At 36.8% G+C, this 13,155-nt stretch overlaps 1 protein-coding gene across 1 annotated transcript in view; it reads left to right on the plus strand.

Annotated features, from left to right (window-relative positions):
- Positions 1-13,155, plus strand: part of MAN2A1 (mannosidase alpha class 2A member 1) — a 232,810-nt gene that overhangs the window by 54,215 nt on the left and 165,440 nt on the right. The window contains exon 4 of the mRNA XM_007529199.3: positions 11,032-11,203. Coding sequence (XP_007529261.1) covers positions 11,032-11,203 — 172 coding nt within the window. The remainder of the gene's footprint in view (positions 1-11,031; positions 11,204-13,155) is intronic.

Here is a 13,155-nt window from a genome sequence, read left to right on the forward strand (position 1 = left end):
TAGTTTTCCCATTCTCTATCCCTCTGGGAGCATGGACCCAGGGTCATTGAGGGTTGCAGAAGGTAGAAGGTCTGGCTTCTGTAATTGCTTCCCCGCTGAACATGGGCGTTGACTGGTCGGTCAATGCTCCCAGTCTGCCTCTCTCTTTCCCTAGTAGCGTGTGTCTCTGGGGAAGCTGAGCTCCAGGACACATGGGTGGGGTCTTCAATCCAGGGAAGCCTGGCCAGCATCCTGGTGGCATCTGGAACCTGGTGATTGAAAAGAGAGTTAGCATACGAGGCCAAACAAATTGTTGAGCAATCATGGGCCCAAAGCTTGGAATAGTGGAGAGGAAGTGTTAGGGAGGCACTCACTGCAAACTCTAGTGTACTTCTGCTTTCAGGTATATATTTTGCAGTAGTTTACGGATATGTGTGAACATATGCTCTCTCTCACAGAAACTGGTGTATATCTAGGTTTTGGGACTTTGTTAGAAAGTGAACCACCTGGGATGGAATTAGAGAATACTATGAAAGGAAAGGTCTCACCCGAGTAATGAAGCTTAAGGGTTGTCATTCCACACGTGAAGTCTGAGGTGAAGCATGTTGAGGTGGCAATCGTTGCGTTGGTTAGGTTGTGATCGGCGGATGCAATATTATTTGATATGGATTGGGAGAGGCATACGGGAAAGTGGGCCCTATCCAAGGGTTCTAGGACTGGGGGAAGTAGGGGCTCTATAGTGGAGATGTGAGGTTCCTGCTATCTTAGGGTTCAAAAAGACAATTGATAGTTAATGTTATCATCACATTATTTGTTAATTGGGTTAACTTTGAAAAGTCCTTTTGTTATGGTTTGCTGTACAGTATCCAGTATCTTGTATATAGCTGTGCTATTGGATGCTTCTAATCTACTTGGTCTAGGCTTTTGAGAGAGTCCGCATATCAAATACACAGCCTATATATTAAAAAGATTCAGTTTGTGTTTTGAAAAACTTGGAGACATACAATTAATTTTCCCCCTCTCATATCGATTAACTACTGAGGTTTGAAGAGTTTTGAGGTTGACTTCTCAGGCTCCAGATCTCTGGATGCAGTCCACCATAAGAATTTAATGGCAGCGTAATGTGGGATGGTAGCACTAGTAGTAGTTTGGTTGAGGTCACCATAGTTTGATATCAACAGCTTATCTGAAGTGTAATGTGCAATAATTAAAAAAAAAACTGTAAACAAAAATCAGAATGGATGTTCGTAAACCACATATATCAATAATTATCCTAAAGATGAATGGCCTCAATTCACCTGTCAAAAGAGAGTAGCCAAATGGATTAAAGAACAGGAGCCACCCATTATATGTCTTCAGGAAATGCACATCAAAGAAAAGACAAATAGAAACTTAATTTATTTATTATTTATTTTCCCTTTTGTTGCCCTTGTTTTTTTATTGCTGTAGTTATTATTGCTGTTGTTGTTGTCATCACTGTTGGATAGGACAGAGAGAAATGGAGAGAGAAAGATAGACACCTACAGACCTGCTTCACCGCTTGTGAAGCAACTCCCCTGCAGGTGGGGAGCCAGGGGCTTTAACCCGGATACTTACACAGGTCCTTGCGCTTCACGCCATGTGCACTTAACCCACTGCACTACCGCCCAACTCCCAATAATAGATTTTAACATGCCACTCACAAGAGAGAACATCTGGACAAGAAAAAAAAAATCAATAGAGAAATAGCTAGCTTAAATAAAACCATAGATAAAATGGATGTAATAGATATATTCAGAACTTTTTCTCCCCCTCTCTGTCTTCCCCTCCTCTCTCCATTTCTCTCTGTCCTATCCAACAGTGATGACAACAAAAACAGCAGTAATAACTATAACAATAAAAAACAAGGGCAACAAAAGGGAAAATAAAAAATAAATTTAAAAAATAAAAATAAAATAAAATCTGTTATTATATTGCTGTCATTGTTCTCCCTTATATTCTTATGTGTTTGTTTTATATATCTGGGTACACCTGAGTTTGGAGTGTATATATTTATGATGGTTATATTTCTTTTTTTTTTATTAACTCTTTAATGGGCTAATCCATTAATCCATTATGTAGCGTTCCTCTCTGTCTCTGATTACTTCCTTTATCTGAAAGTCTATTTTATCAGTAAATAGACTAGCTGTCCCTCCCCTTTTTTGTGAGCTTAGGAGTGTCTTGCTCTAGCCTCTTATATTAAGTTTCTATTTGTCTTTTCTTTGGATGTGCATTTCCTGAAGACATATAATGGGTGGCTCCTGTTCTTTAATCCATTTGGCTACTCTCTTTTGACAGGTTCATCTTTAGGATAATTATTGATATTTGTGGTTTACTTACACCCATTCTGATTTTTGTTTACAGTTTTTTTTTAATTATTGCTTCTTTGCTCATTAGTTTCTATTGTCCTTTTGTGTAGATGAGTTTCTGTGGTGAGTTCCTCACTAAATTTTTTTGTACTTTCTATAAATTTCTGCTCCCTGCTTTGTTTTGTGATTACTATAAGTGTAATAACTAGCATTGTCTATCAAAAAAAGTATTTTTTAAGTTGATCTTGATTAGCAAACAGTTGATAGAACTGCTTTGTCCTTTAATTCCCTCCCCTATTTGCTTGTCCTTTCCTATTTTTATTGTGTTTTTAGCTCTAGTCTACTGCTGTTCATTCCACTTAGTACATGTATTTCTTTGCCTTCTATCTTGTAAGACTCTGTTCAGTAGTTCTTGTAAGGTGGGGTTGATTGTGGCAAATTCCTTTAGTTTTTTTTTTTAATTAATTAATTAATTTTTTTAACCAGAGCGCTGCTCAGCTCTGGCTTATTGTGTTGCAGGGGATTGAACCTGAGACTTTGGAGCCTCAGGCATGAGAGTCTGTTTGCATAACCATTATACTATCTACCCCTGCCCTTCCTTTAATTTTTGAATATTTGAGAAAACCTTTATTTCACCCTCATATTTGAGGGATAATTTTTTTTAAATTTTTTATTTAAGAAAGGATTAATGAACAAAAACATAAGGTAGGAGGGGTGCAACTCCACACAGTTCCCACCACCCAATCTCCATAACCCACCCCCTCCCATGATAGCTTTCCCATTCTCATTGAGGGATAATTTTGCAAGATACAAGGTTGGTGGCTAGAATTCCCTCTCCTTTAGAACTCTGAATGTCATCCTACTATTTCAAACCCTCTAGGGTTTGTGAAAAGAAATATATTGAAAGCCTGATATCTCTGCCTTTCTTTGTATGTAACTTCTTTCCCTAGCATCCTGCAAACTTACTTCCTTGTCATTGAGTTTTTTTTTTTTTTGAAACTTAAAAAAATATTTTATTTATTTATTTTCCTTTTTCTTGCCCTTGTTTTTTTCATTGTTGTGGTTATTATTACTGATGTTGTTGTTGCTGGATAGGACAGAGAGAACTGGTGAGAGTAGGGGAAGACAGAGAAGAGGAGAGAAAGATAGACACCTACAGACCTGCATCACCACCTATGAAGTGATCACCCTGCAGGTGGGGAGCCAGGGGCTGTCATTGAGTTTTGATAGTTTTATAATAATGTGCCCTGGTGTCAGTCTTTTTGTATTTATAAATCTGGGTGAGTGCTCTGCCTCTTGAATGAGAATGTTCTGAAGGCTTCCTAACTGAGGAAAGTTCTCAGCTAAAATTGCTCTGAAAATGGATTTTGGCCTTGTTTACCCCTCACATATACCTATCATTCTTATATTCAATGTTTTGATGGTGTCTCCAATTTCACAGAGAGTCACTTCAGTCTTAATGAACCTTTCCTCTCCTTCATCTTTATATTGAAAAAGTGGACTAATGATATCTTCTAGATTGGAAATTATTTCTTCTTCATGTGTGAGTTTACTTCCTAAGCCTTCTTCCTGAGTGTGAATTCCAGTCAGAGTGTCTTTTACTCCCTGGATTTCTGTTTTAAATTTTTATTTCATGCTTCCTAACTGCTTAGTGAGTTCTGATTGAAGTTCTTCTTTCAAGCTTTGAAGTTTCTTAGCAAACTGTTCTGAGTTCTTCTGTTATGTTTTAATTCCATAGTAAAATGCTCTTTCAAGTCTTGCTTAGATTCTTAGAGAGTTCTTATATGGATCTTTCTGTAGTCCATCTCTGATAGTTTCTCTAAATCTGTGATTCCTTGGAGTTCCTCTGACTGATATGGCATGGTTAGCTGTTTAGTTCTGTTTCTCTGCTTGTACATTTAGTGTGCTGGTTATCGCTGGCCAGAAGGTGGTGCTATTGTGATCTCCAGGCTTCTCTTGTTTGTGTGATCCCTGGAGTGTGTGGTTGGGAGGTTGCTTTGGGCTGTCTTGTGGTGGCAAATGCTCTCTGTTTTTTGTTGTGTCTTTGCTTTAAATTCGGTAAGGCTAACACCCCACCCCACCTTGGTCAAGATTGAGAGGTTTTAAGCTCCATTCTCTTTTCTTTGGGCACTAGAAACTACCCTCACTGCTTGCTGTGCTTAAAGTGAAATAGCCAAGATGATACAGCTCAGTGCCCTGCCCCCAGAGCTCTGATTTGATTGTGTTGTTCTTTTAACTCTTGCCCCTTTTTGCCCCAACTACAGGCCAGCACGCACCTGATGCTGCAGATCTTTCAGCTGTTGATTATGAGTTCAGTTGAGTCTCTTGTTGCATTTATTTCTTTTTTTTTTGGGGCGAGAGATGATTTAAACTCTTCCTCCATAGCAGTGCCTCCCAGCAGTCCTCCATAGTTTTTCAATTTAGTTAACAGCTTTTTCTTTTTTTCTTTTTTTTCTTTTCCCACCAGGGTTATTGCTGGGACTCAGTGCCTGCAATACGAATCTACTGCTCCTGGAGGCCATTTTTTCCCTTTTGTTGCCCTTGTTCTTTTTTTTTAATCATTGTTGTAGTTATTATTGTTGTTATTGATGATATCCTTGTTGTTGGATAGGACAGAGAGAAATGGAGAGAGGAGGGGAAGGCTGAGAGGGGAGAGAAAGATACCTGCAGACCTGCTTCACTGCTTGTGAGGTGACCCCCCCCCCCCCCCCGTGCAGGTGGGGAGCTGGGGGTTTTAACCGGGATCCTTATGCTTGTCCTTGCGTTTCGCACCATGTGTGCTTAACCTGCTGTGCTACCACCCAACCCCCTTTTTTACTTTTTTGTATTAGCTGTCACTTTTGATAAAATTTAGGTAGAACATGTGATGAAATAAAGACATTAATTCTTATAGTGCCACTTAATTTATCAGCAGATTGCCCTTACTGAGTGTATACAGACACATGCACGATACTTATAGCAGTAGTTATTATTTACTTTTGACTTCAGCTAAGTCTTGTGGTAGGTATATATAAGATATTGCAGTGATGCTTGATAAAATCAACTTTCCCATATTGTCATCATTATATTTTGAACGGTAATAACACTTTTTTTTTTACCCTGTTAGGGTTTTATTAGCTTGCTTGTGTTACCATGAAAATTTATCACAGATGTAAATAACCCACATTGATTTTCTCACAGTTTTGGAGGTCAGTAGTTCAAATTCAATATGTCAGTAATAACTTTTTTTTTTCTGAGGCATTCTTATCTTGCTTTGTAAATGTTTTCCAGAGTTTTCATTCGGTCTTCTATTGTGTATCTCATTCTCCAGAAATTACATACATATGGTCAATAAGGTATTGAAAAATGTCAGTATCACTATTTATCAGATAATTGAAAATGACCACCATACTTCATTTAGTATGACATTATTAAAAAGTTAAAGATAACACGTGTTGGCAAGTCTGTGAAAAAAATGAAACCATTTTGCACGTTGGCAGCTACAATGAGAACTGATCAGACTTAAAAAATTAAAATTGGAGTGGTACTACTTAATCATAAAATTGCCCTATTTTTATTTGTATTAGGGCTCTCTATACTGTTTTACACAGGGGCTATACCAGTTTGCATTCTCACCAGTGATGTATCAGGGTTCTTTTCTCTCTCCATCCTTGCCACCACCATCCCTAGGTATATATCCAAGTGGCATGGAAAAGCTAATTCAAAAGGACATTTGCACCCCTGTGCTGTACCCAAAATATGGACTCAACGTAAATGTCTAATGACAAGCGGCTGGATAAAGAAGGTGTAGGGTATATATGTAATGAGACACTATTCTGCAATTAAAAAAAATGAGATTGTGTCATTTGAATCAAAATTGATGGACTTGGAGCTGATTATACTAAGTGAAATAAGTACAAAGATGAACAAATACTGTTGAGCTTTTGGTTATATGGAATATAGATGACTTAATCAAATGAACTTATAAAAAGCAAAACAGTAAACTGTCTCTTGACAATAAGAACTATGGTGGTTATGGGGTGGGCATAGAACTTTAGTTGAAGGTATGGTGACTTATGCTATCTTTGTATGGCTGTTTAATTATAATTGTGAAATCTTACAATTTCGTAAAAATCTATTAAATCACTAATAAAGGGGAGAGAGAGGGAGTGAGAGAAGAGAGACAGACATTGGATAGTGTCTACTTATATGACCTCATTTGATTTTTACTACATTTTTGTAATGTGTGCACTAAACCAGGTGTGCCATCACTGGGCTTCATTGTATTTTTGAAGACCCTTTCTCTCTCTCTCTCTCTCTCTCTCTCTCTCTCTCTCTCTCTCAGTTTTATATTAGTGATTTGATGATGCTTAACAAGATTGTAACATAACAGAGGTGTAATTCCATACAGTTCCCACCAGCATCAGAGTTTCCTCTCCCATCCACTTCACTGGAAGCTTACCATATTCTTTACTCCTCTGGGAGAATAGACCAAAATTCCTTATGGGGTGCAGAAGGTGGGAATTCTGGCTTCTGTAATTGCTTCTCCACTGGACCTGGGCATTGACAGGTTGATCCATACCCCCAGCCTCTTTCTATCTTTTCCTAGTGGGTAGGGCTCTGGGAAAGTGGGGTTCTAGGACACAGTGGTGAGGTTGTTTTCCCTAGGGAAGTCAGGTTGGCGTCATAGTAGCACCTGCAGCTTGGTGGCAGAAAAGCATTAAGATATAAAAAGAACAAATTGTTTAATAATCAGGAATGTAAAGGTAAGAATATAGTGGTGAAATTTGAAATCTTCATGTTAGAAGGACCTAGGAAGTCTATTTTACGTATATTCCAAGGGGCCCATGACTTTACTAATTTTTGACTGAGCCCAACAGTTAACACGCAGGTGGACTAGGAGTATTGTTTGGGAAGATGGTGTCAGAGTTGAGGATAGGACTAGTAATCTGGATAAGGGCATAGAGAAACTCCCAAATTTGGGGAAAGTATATAAATACGATTAACTGTAAACCTCATTGATCTGACTTCGGCCCCATGTCTGTTCATCTTTAGCACAGGAGTCTGTGTAACCTCTGCATCTCTGCATCCCTATCAGTCTGAGCTCTCATTCCATGGTCATAGCTAGGAACATTCTAGGCTGCACTCATTTCAGGACCCTCAAATAGCAGGATATATTGTCTCAGCCTCCCTTCAGGGAGTGTAGCAGTTTCCACCACTGTTGTTTTACATTGAGGGCAATGTCTTGTAGAGGACCACAAGTGGAATTATGAGTTGTTCTTGATGGAGATGAGCAGTGATAGTGGAGAGAAGGATCTGTTAGAGTTCTATATGAGAATCCAAAGATTCTCTGACGAGGGCCCTGGATGATGGGATAGCCTGGTAGTAACCAAAAGAGCCAGCATTAAAGTGTGCTGGTCTCTTGCCCTTATTCAGCTTTTGTAGTCTTACTTTATCTGACAGGGTTGGACTTAGTGATTGAGGGAAGTGAAATAGGAAGTAGGTGAGGAGGGTGTTTAGGTCTAAGTAGAAACTGTTTGATTATGTACTTTATAGTACCTAATAAAAAAAGTGTCTTTTTTAAGTTTTTCTACTTGCTGCACATATTGAGTCACTGTACAGTTTTGTGCACTTTTACTTTAAGGTATATATCTCACTGCCAACTTATGGATACATGTGCACATGTGCCCTATCTCATGGGTGAAGGACCTTTCTCTTAATACAGCCACTGTCTGAGGTACTGGGAGATAGGTTAAAGATATGTATGAATTTTCAGTGGTCACAACTCAGCATATAAAGGCACATTGTATGAATTTTCAGTGGATACAACTTAGCGTATAAAAGGCACATATGGGAATCGGACGGTAGTGCAGCAGGTTAAGTGCACATGGTGCAAAAGTGCAAGGGCCGGCATAAGGATTCCAGTTGAAGCCCCCTGCTCCCCACCTGCAGGGGAGTCGCTTCATAAGTGGTGAAGCAGGTTTGCAGGTCTTTCTCTCCCCTTCTCTGTCTTCCCCTCCTCTCTCCATTTCTCTCTGTCCTATACAACAACAACAACAACAATAACTACAACAATAAAACAAGGGCAACAAAAGAGAATAAATAAATATTAAAAAATAATAAAGTGGTCCGGGAGGTGGGGCAGTGGCTAAGGCACTAGACTCTCAAGCATGAGATCTTGAGTTCAATCCCCGGCAGCACATATGCCAGAGTGATGTCTGGTTCTTCCTCTCTCTCTCTCCTACCTTTCTCATTAATACATAAATAAAATCTTTTAAAAAAATAATAAAAAAATAAAAGGGACATGTAATGAGTTCTATGTAAACTTGAGTCTTTGGGTAACCTGTTTAAAACATGGAGATGATTATTTAAATGCTTTAAGCAAAATATGTATATTTCAAAGTGAAATGTTCATAATATATTTTAAAAGAAAAATAAAGTTCTTTTTACCTGGTTGTCTTGCAAAGGTTAGAAAAGGGGCAGAAGACTGTTGGTAATAATTATGTCTGATGAAAATCTAGTAGCAGCTACATTTTAGAAAGTGCTTTATTTATTTATTTATTTTGGACTGAAGCCTGAGAGCACTTTCTTCTTTTGAAATCTCATGGGTGTTTTAGTTAGGTCATCCTTGCTTATGGTTGGTTGGAGATTTATGTGTACCTGCAATTCGGATGTCAGTCATGGTTCAGTGCCCTGAAGTTTTGTACATTTTTGAAGCAACATGGGATTCTTTGCAAACCACTAATCATATCTCTTGAGTTTTCTATAGGTACAGTAAATAGGATAAAGCTACACAATTTAGGTGGTAATCTTTGTTGACAAATAAGTTTAAAAGTGTTTGATTAAGAAATTCCTATAAAGAATGCCTTCTGCTGTATTCCTACCTGGCTTATAACGTTATACCATTCATGTGGCATGGGCTCCATAAGTAATCATTGTATGAATTACTGTAGTTGAAACAAAAGGAAGAAATACAAAACAGGAGATACTAAATACCCTTTGCAGAATCTCATATTTGCATTGCCACAGTATTGTTGGTTGCATTATTTTCTCAGCTAGCAGGTTTTTAATGTTTTCCCTTCAATTGTAGCATCCATTGTATATTAACTTGATTGTAGATAAATACAGAAATAGCTTGTTGGACCATTTGTATTTTAGTTCTCCCACAATTAAATTCGTGAAAATAAAGCGGTAATTCAATCTCAGTGCACAAGCTCCCTTCTAAGATATCTTAGCTAAGAGGTTATTTTTCTGAGGGTGTTTTTTACCTGCCTACCGTGGGTAGAATTGATGGGTGTATACATTTTTGCCTCATCTATTTGTCATATTGCTTTGTACTCTGTCAAATGTTTGAACCTACAAGTCCTGTTAAAAATATTCTCTTATGGACAAATTATAAATACCTTTAGATCATATTTTACATAAGTAGTGGGAAAAATCAGAGAACTGGTTTATCTTTAAAAAAAAAATCTAGGTATGTACACATTTGTTGCTTCCTTAGTTTCAGTTTGTGGTTCCAGAATGGTATTAGTAACCTTGGGGAAGGAATTCCTATGTTGGGCAGAATTTTACTTAGCAATATTCAAGTTAGTGCTATAGCTACGCATTGTGATAGTCTTTTAGATATAGTTTGTACTTGTGATTTTCCTTAACTTAGTTGGGAAATTTTTATTTATTTTTATAATTAGATAGAATTATTAAATAATTGAGGTGAAAATTTAACTTGAAATAGTCGTGACAAGATTTACTTTCGAGGACTGCCAAATGGAATTGCACCTGTCTGAGTGCACATATTACAGTGCACTCAGGTTCAAGCCTCTGGTCCTCATCTGCATGGACAAAGCTTCATGAGTGATGAATCAGTGCTTCAGGTGTCTCTCCCTCTCTGTCTCACCCACCTCTTTCTCAATTTCTCTGTCTCTATCCAAAATTAAAAATTAAAAAAATATTTAAATTTTTCCAAAAGAAATCCTTGACCAGTTATAAGTTTGAAGAGATTATATCTCTAACATGAAGTTTAGACCTCAGTAGTACTACCTTAAATTTTTATTTATTTATTTATTTGTATACTTGTGAGAGGAATGACAGAGAGAGAGAAAGAAGACAGGAGCTCAGAGTCCTACTGTGGTATATATAGTACTAGAGTAGAAGCCGTGGCCTCATTCTTATGCCCTACTATTGAATAAAGTGCCCGCTGCTAGCTTCTACCTTTAAAATGTGATATTTTAACTTAATTATCTATTTATTCATTTATTTATTATTGGAGGAATGAAGTCAGCTGTTGTCTTGGGGTTCAGTTTAACATCTCCCCAAAATATATACTAGCGACCCTTACCCAACACCAAATCTGTAGGGAATTTTAGATGTGGAATGAGTTTTAAAAATGTATCCCGTGTTATAAAAGTATTGTTAACATTGTTAAAATTGTTCTTTTTAAAACTAAACTTAAAACTAAAACATCTCTTAAATTAGAGAGCAATTATGAACAATTAAATTGGACACTATAATTGTAAAGTGTAAATGCTAAATATATTTTGCTTTTCTCTCTGGAGCTGTGCAGCTTTCTGAGTATTTTTTATCATCTTAATGACTTTGTCTCATATCCATCCAAGTAGAATTCATTAATTGAAAGAATTTTCAGTATGTCTTAATATAAATGAAGCCAGAGATAATGCAATATACAGTCTCTGAGTTTAAATTGGTCATATGAATCAGATGTTTGTGGTATATTTGTGTCTTGATTTAGGCTGGTTGAAGACTTTTGATGAGTACTTTAGAGAGAAAACTCAGCATATTTTTAATAACATGGTCGTCAAGCTGAAAGAAGACTCACGGAGGAAATTCATATGGTCAGAGATCTCTTACCTTTCAAAGTGGTGGGACACTATAGATGCTCAGAAGAGGAATACTGTTAAAAGGTTTGTTTAAAAAATTTATTGAACTTTTGATAATTATAAACGTTAATTCTACAGTGAATAAATGTTTTTAGGTTAAAATAATTATTTTTATATCTGAAGATTAAGATACTTTTTATATAGGTTTCTTCATATCACCCTCCCCCACCCCCCTGGTATTCTGGTTCGTTTTTGAAAAATGTCACTTGAAGCTTTTCTTTTGAAAACCAGGTTTCAGCTTTGTCCTAGAACTAGAGTTCCTGGGCCATAAAAGCTTAACATTTTAATGCCTTTTTAAAAGCGTAGAATCACAGTGGTCCTCGGCAAGGTTCTCAGTGTACTCTTTAGTCTCACATACATAGAAATTCACTATTTTTCTCTCTACTGGCGAACAACATAGTTTAGTGGTTCAAGAGTTTTAATTTACAGTTTTGACTCATGCCAATGTATATTTTTCTAAAAAAAAATTGCTTGATCATGTCCTTCATACTGATTTTCAAGAATATTTATATATATATATAGGCATATACAGAACTATAATTTTTCCTTGGGTTTTTATTTCTCCTTTTAGTGTTTGACATATAGACTTTAAATTTTCTATGTAGTCAAATCTGTTATGTACTCCCAATACTGACTTTGGTGTCATTTAAAAAGAGGTACAGCACTTTGTGGTGGGTATCACGTGGAACTATACCACTGCAATTTTATAATCTTGTAAACCATTCTTCAATTACTAATAAATTTTTTTTGGAAGTCTTCTTTAACCTAGAAGTTAGTCCTTCTTTCCCTAGTTTAATTTTTTGCTATTCACTGTGTATACACTCTGAAATGTATTCTATTCATGTGGTATGATGGAGAAAAGTCCTGTTCACCACATCTCTTAGGAATTTAAGGATTATCTTAGCATGAATTTCTTCTTTTTTTTAATATCACATGTAGCATTTATGTATAGGTTCATGTTCTAAGTACTTGAGAAATGCTGACTGATAATCCTCTCAACAATCCTTTGAAGTAGATAGAGTGATTATCCTTATTTTAAAGATAAGGATCCTGTCACCCAGGGTCTGCTTGTTGGAGCATACCGTACTGTTATCTCATCTAGTCCAGCCCAACAGACTTAATTTGCTGTTCTGCTTCCCTGGGGTTTATATGCTCATCTTTTTCTACTACTTTGAAATATCATCTTTGTTGCATTTAAATATCCGTTGATTTCTGGGCTTTCTGATTTCTTTCATGCACTTTCAGTTTGGATGATTGCAACCTCCTAGCACTTTATTTGTTGACAGTTTAAATCTGTACTGCCTTTCTTCATTGGGAAGTTATTGTAATGAGTGAGCACTTAATTTTCTCAGAGTATTAGAATTAATTTGTTAAATTCTTCCTAGCATATCAAAAAGGGTTTTGATGGAGATGGACATATAGATTTAAAAATAATATGCAGAGGGTTGGTTTTCCATCATCATATTCTGGAACTTTTTTTTTTGTTCCCCAATAGCATGCTTAAATGACTGGTCAGGGAGTGGCCATAACTGAACACAGTAGATGCTTGGGGAAAGCAACAACTGGAAAAGTAATAGCTGAATTCAAAGGGATCAGCCACTTTTTAATTTTATTTCCATCATGTGTAACCTTGTGACAGAGTCATTGGAGTAATCCTCCAGTTATTCAAGACAAACTGAAACTCCAGAATGTTTTGTACAGTATCTTGACTTTCAAATTTTAAATGTCAGCTTATTTAGATTGGCATTGCATTGCTTTTGTACACAAGCACAGCCAAATAGAATTTCAAGTTGAGATGAAGCTACCTACCAACTTTTAACCTTTAAAAATTAAGACCTTTAATGTACAAGAATAAATAAATTGTGGGGCTGCTGCTTGCCTTACATTAATTCTTTGGCAGATTTTTTTTTTTTTTAGTGGTTTGTAAGAAAGAGTGGGAATCTGGGTACCTCTTTACCACTTACCATATTTGCTTA

This window comes from Erinaceus europaeus, chromosome 11 (assembly GCF_950295315.1).
Source record: "Erinaceus europaeus chromosome 11, mEriEur2.1, whole genome shotgun sequence".
In the NCBI taxonomy this organism is placed as follows: domain Eukaryota; kingdom Metazoa; phylum Chordata; class Mammalia; order Eulipotyphla; family Erinaceidae; genus Erinaceus; species Erinaceus europaeus.